The sequence below is a fragment of the Platalea leucorodia genome, assembly GCF_965183815.1.
Source record: "Platalea leucorodia genome assembly, contig: HAP1_HAP1_SCAFFOLD_295, whole genome shotgun sequence".
NCBI lineage: Eukaryota > Metazoa > Chordata > Aves > Pelecaniformes > Threskiornithidae > Platalea > Platalea leucorodia.
In genome coordinates this window covers 1-8,992 of record NW_028121279.1, presented here as the reverse complement: position 1 = coordinate 8,992, position 8,992 = coordinate 1, and the positions used below count along the sequence as shown (strand labels likewise).

At 53.5% G+C, this 8,992-nt stretch overlaps 1 protein-coding gene across 1 annotated transcript; it reads right to left on the bottom strand.

Annotated features, from left to right (window-relative positions):
• Positions 1-1,589: 1,589 nt before the first annotated feature.
• Positions 1,590-2,549, bottom strand: LOC309604005 (olfactory receptor 14A16-like; the record flags this gene model as incomplete). The annotated part of the gene is made up of 1 exon (XM_082338870.1): positions 1,590-2,549. One exon carries the CDS (start codon positions 2,547-2,549, stop codon positions 1,590-1,592), a length of 960 nt encoding a protein of 319 aa, XP_082194996.1.
• Positions 2,550-8,992: the final 6,443 nt, after the last annotated feature.

The following is an 8,992-nucleotide window of genomic DNA, read 5'->3' as shown; positions in this document are numbered from 1 at the left end:
ACCCCCTGTCTTTTGTCCTCCCGCCATGCCCCATGGCGAAAAGCCTGTCTCTCTATTCTCCATCAAGTCCTTGTAGGTACTGGCAGGCCACAGTGAGCTCCTCTCAGCCTTCATGTCCCCAGGCTGGACTAGCTCATCTCCCTCAGCCTCTCCTCAGGGGAAAGGTGCTCCAGTCCCTGACCATCTTGGAGGTCCTTTGCTTCAAGCAGAGGGATTCAAGCACTGAGCCCAGCAGGAGGCTGGAAATGGCCAAACAGGACAATTCACCCATAAACTTGGGGTGTGCTGCCAGTGCTGGAAATGGCCAGGGAGAAAGGCTGGGGGGTTACAAATGCCCTGGGGCACCTGCCCCAACTCTCCATAGCACCAAAGGCACAGAGCAGCCTCCTCTCTCCTGCGTCTGCAAGTCTCAGCTCCCTTCCACGAGCCCTGGCTCTGCAGCACCAACCCCTGGTGTGAGTCCTCACCCTGCAAGGTTGGACAGCTCAGCTAACTTCAGTGCGTTCCTCTCCTGAGCACTTCCCAGATCAGCCCAGTCCCTCTCTGGCTCTCCCCATCACTTCCCGCACTCTACCCATCTCCCCCCTGTCCAGCCCAGAAAAGCAGCCCATTCTGGGCTCACCCCGTGGCAGTGCCCATTGATGGGTACTGCAGAGCTCTGCACACTCAACCCCACAGCCCCAGCCCCTCTGAAGGTCACAGTAGCTCCTGGGAGGCAGAGACGTGTCTCAGCCTCCCCATCAGCCCCAGGGCTGAGGGCCAGCCATGGCATGAGGAGTTGGAAGCCAGTGGCTGCTCCTGTCTCCAAGACATCCTTATTGTCCACTGCCAGCAAGCCCCTCTGTGCCAGCCCCTCTCCCAGGAAAAGACTCCTGGCCCAGGGGATCCTCAGGCTGCTCCGGCTGCCCAAGCAATAGAAAAGCCTGCCCGAGCTGGTGCATTCAGAAATAGATTTCTCTTTGCCATTTATAACGCTCTGGAAGCACAGAGGTGCTTCTTTGCTCTTCTCCAGGCATGTCCCTGCCCCCAGAGAGCCTTTCACCAGGGAAGTTTGTCCATGCTGGCCTGACCTGCCACTCCTACCCCCTCCCCGTGCTCTCCACAGGGCCCCAAGCTGTTGGTACGGCTCTGCAGAGCGAGTGGGCTGTGGTGCCTGAAAGCCATGGGGTGATGTCCCAGGCAGATCCCTGTTGATCATTCACCATCTCCAGAGGAACTGGGCACCCACAGGTGAAGGCTCAGCCCAGGCCCATTCTCTAACACATTGCCCCATGCCCTCCTCTCCCCATCCCATGGAGAAGCCAAGCAAAGCAGCATGGCACTGTGGGGGCAATTTGTTCAGCCTGACCTCAGCTTTGGCAGAAGAGCCCAACCTCCAGACACCAGCACTGAGGAAATCCCCTTTTATTCCAGAGATGCGACATGGGAGGCGAGCTGTACCATTGTGCCAGCCACATGTGAACAGGCCTCTGGGTCAGACAGGCTGGGTTCAGGCCTCTGGTGAGGCGGAGTGGCTGCAGGCATGGACAGACACGGTTATCAAAGGCAAAATGCCCAAAGCGCAGGAGGTTCGGGAGCTGAATTTGAAATCACTTCTGAAGAGACACGAGCTTGTTAATGCTGCTGAAAAGAGCTGATTGAATCAGCTGCTTCAATGTGTCTTTAAGCTCCTGGTTCCTCATGCTGTAGATGAGGGGGTTCACTGCTGGAGGCACCACTGAGTACAGAACTGCCACCACCAGATCCAGCGATGGGGAGGAGATGGAGGGAGGCTTCAGGTAGGCAAACATGGCAGTGCTGATAAACAGGGAGACCACGGCCAGGTGAGGGAGGCACGTGGAAAAGGCTTTGTGCTGTCCGTGCTCAGAAGGGCTCTTCAGCACAGCCCTGAAGATCTGCACATAGGACAGCACAATGAAAACAAAACACACAAAGGCCACAAAGATACTAACCATGATAATCCAAACTTCCCTGAGATAGGCATTGGAGCAAGAAAGCTTGAGGATCTGGGGGATTTCACAGAAGAACTGGTCCATGGCATTGCCTTGGCAGAGTGGGAGTGAAAATGTATTGGCCGTGTGCAGCACAGCATAGAAACACGCACTGCCCCAGGCAGCTGCTGCCATGTGGACACAAGCTCTGCTGCCCAGGAGGGTCCCATAGTGCAGGGGTTTGCAGATGGCAACGTAGCGGTCGTAGGACATGATGGTGAGAATAGAAAACTCTGCTGACATCAAAAAGACAAACAGAAAGACTTGGACAGCACATCCTGTGTAGGAGATGGCCCTGGTGTCCCAGAGGGAATTGGCCATGGCTTTGGGGACAGTGGTGGAAATGGAGCCCAGGTCAAGGAGGGACAGGTTGAGGAGGAAGAAATACATCGGGGTGTGGAGGTGGCGGTCGCGGGCTATGGCGGTGATGATGAGGCCGTTGCCCAGGAGGGCAGCCAGGTAGATGGCCAGGAAGAGCCAGAAGTGCAAGAGCTGCAGCTCCCATGTGTCCGTGAATGCCAGGAGGAGGAACTCGGTGATGGAGCTGCCATTGGACATTTGCTGCCTCTGGGCATTGGGACCTGTGCAAGGAGGAGAAGTCATTGACAAGTTAGGGGAGACTTTTCTGAGCAAAACTAAAAGCCATTTCCTACAGACCCTCCCCTTGCTGCACACAAACACGCATAAACACACACACATTTTCCTTTTCTAGGAGACCTTCCTTCAGCTCCATGGCTGAAGCTGTGGTTTGTGCTGGTTGAATGTGCCGTGAGGAGCTGGGCCTCTGCCCTCTGGCTGCTGAGGTGTCAGCCCTGCTCTGCAGCAGTGCGTTCATGGGAATGGTGGAAGCAGGGTCCAGTCCTGGTATTCAGCTTTGTCAGATGAAACCTCCCCTAAAACAGAAGGGCTTGTCAGCATCTGCACTCCCCGTGCTAAGGAGTGAGGACTGCAGAAGGCAGACTGAAAGTATTTTTTTAAAAAGAATTTACCCCCTCTTGCTTGAGGATTGTTTTGGGATGTCAGAAACCCTCAGTATTTCTGTTGCACTCAGGGAGAACAGAGCAAATCCTGCAAGGCAAGAGGATTGCCTTGGGATTAGAGCAGAGTGAGGGGAGCTGGTCTGTCCCTCAGTCCGAGAGGCCGTGGCCTTGCACCTTTCTGAGATTGAGGGCGATCACACTGCTATGTTCCTGTGAAAAGCCAGCAGACACTGCTGAGAGCACAGGGATCCAGTGCAGACCACTAAATGTCCCACCCTTTCTCAAGGTCTCAGCAGCCCACTTCCAGCCAAGGACACACATGGCTCATTTCACCAACCCAAGAGCATTTCCTTGGCCATTGCATCTCCATGCTTCTCCATGGGGTTTCCAGGTAACACAAAGATGCTATGGGGCAGATTTGCCTTCTGGAGGGCAGCTCACAGCTTGGAAGGATACCTCAAGGAGATGCCTCAGTTTTTCATGATGGTATCTCGCTAAGGGCAAACCAGCTCATGCCCCAGCCCCACAGCCTGCATCGTCCACAGCCTCACAGATGAGAGGAAGGCTGGGACACTTGTTCCCAGGGACACAGCTGCACAAAAGGCCCCACAAGATCAGTGTGTGACTCTGCAGCTGAAACTGCCACCCCCAGAGAGCGTGACAGCAAGACCAGGATAACAAGAGCAATCACACAGAAAAGTGGAGAAAGAAGGAAAAATACAGGGAGGTTCTGGCTGAGAGAGGCCAGGGCAGAGGCATTGGGGCACTCAGACAGCGTTCCCCTTCCCCAGCTGTGCACGCCACCTCCCAGACCCCAACATTGCCGGGCAGCTGCTCTCAGCCCCTGCGCTCTGCAGAGGGAACTGGGCCCGTGGCTGCAGAGCTGCACCACGGCTCTGCTGGAGCTCTGGCTGCAGAGGAGGTGGTTCATGGCTTGGACCCCCCAGCCCTGAGGGCAGAGGCTGGGCTGGGTGGGAGAGGAGGCAAGGGGGCTTGCTCAGAGGCAGGGGTCTGCATTGGGGGGGATGATACGGAGTTTTCTGAATTCTCCCTCCCACAACATTGCTCTTTTAAGTAAGTTTCCTCTCATTCCCTGATCGTAATGCTGCTGCCTGGAGATTTTCCTCCTGGGAAGTGATTCCCTGTGCCATGTCTTTTCCCTGTCAGAGCTCACAGACCCCATGCCAACCTCTGTGCACTCCCCTTGGCCCTACAGAAACCTGCCTGTTTGCAGGGCACTGGCTGGGCACATGTTCGTGTTGGGAGGTTCAGAAGGGCAGGTCAGAACTGCCCTGATGGTGCAGCAGAGGTGATGCTGGTGCTGTCCCTAGGCAGAGGAGGGGCTGAAGGCACTTTAGGAGGCTGTTAGATGACCTACTGGCCACTCCAAGTTACAGCTCAGGAGCCTCAATGGCTTGTCCAAACTTGACAGGTCCTTTTCTATTTCTCTTTCCCTTCCCCAGCCCCACCCCTGCTCCTGTTCCCTGCCCTCAGAGTAGGGAACTGAAAACACAGGCTCGGGAAATCTCTTTATAGCAAACTCTGCCTTGACCTTCCTCTTGAAACAGCCCCTTGGAAGTTTCCTGGTGGTGATCTGGAGCTGTGAGCAGCCCTGGCCCATGCAGCACCCTCTCGACAACAGAAGGACCCTGCCCTGCCAGAAGATGTTCCTTCCACCCACAGCTTTTTTCCGCAGCGCCGTGGGGAGCTGCCAAGGGAGGCTGAGTGCTGACCCTGGCAGGCAGCAGAGTCCCTGCCCCGGCACACAGCCCCCTGGGGCACAGGGACCCTGCTCTGAAGGACAGCCCCGGGCACCCCTGGCTGCACACACACATTCACCCCCTGCAGCTGTCCCTGGGAGAAGGCAGCTGTGATGCCCTGTCCCTCTGAGGGTGCAGCAGGGAAGCCCTGCTGTGTAGCATGTCCTTCTCCTCTACACCAGACAAACTGGAGCAGTCCTCCTGACTGTGGGATGCACCAGCTTTTGGAGATCTTTCCACCAGCTGCAGATACATTGCCCTTCCTGCAGGTACTTACCACGTAGAGGGCTGCGAAGATTTCTCCCCCAGTGAGCTCTCAACTTTCCTTACACCCCAGACTGCCTTTAAGCCCTCCCTGCCCTGCTCCTCTCCCCTTGGTGCCTGCGGGCAGTGCCCTCAGCCCTGCTGCGCTTTGCAGAGCTGCTGCTCCAGGGCAGAGCTGTTTCCCATGAGCTCCCTGTGTCCCAGGAGCCCAGCCCAGCTCAGCAGCAGAGGACCAGCCCAAGGTGGCAATTTCTCTGCCCCCTCTGGGCTGCCTTCAGGTGTCCCTGGGGCTCCAGGGGAACCTGCTGTGAAACAGGCTGAAGGCATCGCTGATGTTCCCTCCCTCAGCTGGGGAGAGACACTTCTTTCCAGCAGTGGCATTTCCCTGCTGAGAGACAGAGTTAGGTGCAAATATCAGCTTTTCTTGGCCCATCATTAGACAGGACATGAGACAGGGCTCTCCTTTACCCCTGCTGAAGGAAGGGATGCAACTGAGTCAGGCAAGGCATCCTTCGTTCGTAGTCCTGGGGCTGGCAGGGGACTCTGCTCCCTCCCATACATACCACCAACCCACAGGAGGCAGGATTCCTCTTGCCTCTCTTCAGGTGGGCATTAAATAGGCACCTGCGTGTGAGCTCCTTGCCTCAGCTCCCATGGTAATTAATGGTGGTGGAGGCCAGGAGTGAGCTGTTCAGGTGCAAATGTGTGGTCACAGCTGAGGTGCTAGAAGTGGTCAAAGGCAGGTGCAAGCAATAGAGAGGGATTGAAGATAGGTGCTGGCAGATGTAGAGAAAGGACAACATCAGACACTGACAGCATCTTCTTGGAGGCTCTTGGGAGTTTCCTTTGAACAACTAAAATGACAGCTGATGCCCAAATTAAGGGCAATGGAACCTCTCCCTACTCATTATGTTCAGGGCGGCCTATGGAGGTATTCCTGTGATGGAATGGAGTCACGTGCCATAGGGAGAGCTCAGGCTCTCTCTTTCTCTTCTCCATGAGCTGTATTTACTAGGTCTCCACTCACTCTGCTGGCAGTTGCTTCATGTTCATCCCCGCATTGCCTTACAGAATTCTGGGTGTTGACTCAATTTAATTTTCAAACCCAGGCCCACAGAGCAACCTGAGACGCCAGGGCTGGCAGGGACAGCACAGCACCTACAGGAAAGCAATTCCCATTCAGGGCGGGTGTGTGACAGACACCCCTGACGGCATCGCAGCGAGTGGGATGTGGTGCCTGTGTGCCATTGGCTGATGCCATCAGTCAGAGGCATCAGCCATCAGGTGCCATCAGAGAAGCAAGGTCTGTCCCTTCTCTACGCAATAGCTGCCTGCATTGCATGAACACAAAGCACGCTGCACCGGGGTCTTTACTCCCTCCCTTGGTGATTCAATCAAGGAACAGGCCAATCATGTTAAGAGTGTGCCTGGATACATCTTGTCTTCAAGGACAGCATAATCCAAGCACTGCCAGGGTTCATCTCAAAACTTAATTGAAGCTGCAAAGGGAATCCAAGGGCATTAAGATGAGCTGTTGCTACTTCAGGAAGAGCTAAGGAAGAGTCAGAAATACTGAGACCACTGCTAAATTTAGTTAGAGTAGGTGTAGATAGATCGGAGATACTCTACATCCTCTTTGCCTCCGCTACCTCCAGCGAGGTCTCCCGGGCCTCGGTGCTTTGAGGCAGGATGCTGGAGGAGGGCAACCAGCAGTGGATGGGGATGAAGCCAGGGGTTCCTTGAGCAAACTGCACCCTTACCAGTCCATGGGACTGGAGGGGCTGCACGCAAGGGTGCTGAGAGAGTGTTTTTCACTGCTGGTTCATTGTAATTCGAGTAAGAAAGGCAGTCAGACTCTGCGAGGTATCATTTAACATGCTGTTCATTAGCGCTAATACTATGAAGAGAGCATCATGCAGATCATCTTAGGTCCCTTTTAGATGGTGGGACCCCCAGGTGGTGTAGCATTGAACAGGCCTCTGGCCCACACACAGCATGCCATGCGCACCCCACCCATAGAAGCCATTCCCCTCTTTTGATCATTCAAGCTACTGTAGGCATTTATTACAAAAGAAGAACTCTTTCAATCATCTCTACAGTCTAACAGAAATGATGTTCTCATGAGAACTCCTTGCTGCATTGTTAGACACAGGCAAGGCCAGGCAGGAGGTGTAAGGGCAGTACTGAGTGGGAGCTGCCTGCAGGCTCCTCTGTGACAATGAGTTGCTGAAGTTGTCCTGCTGCCAAAGGCTCCATTCTGCACGGCACAGGCGTGAAGGCCAGGCTGTACGTGCAGCGCAGCACAGCTCGCTGTCCAATGGTCTTCTGGTCAGGGTCACTGCTCAGGTTTCCCTGTGAGAAGTCTGCACTCCACCCAGGTGCCACAGCTGAGCTGTGGAGGAGGAGGAGGTGGATCAGAGCTAGGAGGAGGTGGATCAGAGGCAGGAGGAGCTGGAGCCCCGTGGCTTGTCACACAACTGTGATGGATTTGGATGAAATGAGATGTGGTGGGACAGCTTGCTCACATGGGGTTCTGCAGTGGAGGAATACAGGCTCTGCTGGAGAGACTGGCAAGGAGGATGAGGATGGGGGATGCCCCCTGTGTTCTCTCCCTGTGGAGGAGGACAACAAGAAGTGGATGGGAATCAACTCAAGGGTTACTTGAGGAAACTCAAGCGAAAAGGAGATGGGTGTTTTGAGCAGGTCCCTGAACACAAGTATTGGTATGCCATGACACCTGAGATTCCCCTTTTGGGTCCAGAGGAGCATGATGCCCCTTGAGGTGTCCTGGAATATCTCCTGAGCCAGGTGATGCTTTAGGCTGAGAAGAGAATCAAAACACCACCTCTGACCGCAGTGATTTCCCCTTCAGTGCTGACCTACAGGGCAGGTGGAAGGACTTCAGACCTTTGAGGCATGCTGCTGAAGGATGAGGTCTTCAGAGATCCAAAAGGAAGATAATGGTGTTGTATCAGTGTCTGTCTCGTAAATCTTTGGCCTGCTTTGTGCTTTTCACCAGTTTGGGATCTGTCCCTTGACATCTTTTTGATAAAAAAATAAACTCCTCTCACAGACACTTGAAATAAGGATGAAAGAGAGCAGAAATGAATTAGGGGCAATATTGTCTAAGAGGTGTTACCATGAAATGATAACAAAGAGCTCGCAATGAGAGAAAATCCACTGTTCTAAAAACTTCATGCCAAGGGCTAAATTCTGTTAAGTTATAGCTGTCTTGTCAATTAAGAACGAAGGAGAGGAATAAAAGTAAAGAAATTAAGTATATCATCATCAAGAAGGAGAAAAGAAATGTTAGAGCATGCTACTGTTACTGTTTTTAGTGAAAATAGAAATAAGTCCATAATGTAGCTGCTAAGCCCCCAGCCAGCTGCTCGCTCGCTCCCCTCTCCTGAGGGATGTCCTGGTTTCAGCTGGGATAGCGTTAATTTTCTTCCTAGTAGCTGGTAGAGTGCTGTGTTTTGGATTTAGGATGGGAATAATGTTGATAACACACTGATGTTTTAGTTGTTGCGAAGTAGTGCTTCCACTAGTCAAGGACTTTTCAGCTTCCCATGCTCTGCCAGGTGCACAAGAAGCTGGGAGGGGGCACAGCCAGGACAGCTGACCCAGACTGGCCCAAGGGCTATTCCATACCATGTGACGTCATGCTCAGTACAGAAACTGGGGGAGTTATCTGGGGGGCAACGATCGCTGCTCAGGGCATCGGTCGGTGGGTGGTGAGCAATTGTATAGTGTATCACTTCCTTTGGTTATTATTATTGTATTGTTATTATGATATTATTATTACTACTGATACTGCTCTTCTATTTTATTTTCCCTCAGCTATTAAACTGTTCTTATCTCAAGCCACGAGTTTTCTCCCTTTTACCCTTCCAAGTCTCTGCCCCATCCCACCAAGGTGGGGCGAGTCAGCGAGCAGCTGTGTGGTACATGACAGTACTTTGTGGTGCTTAAACAAGGGGATCAAAAGATTCAAGAC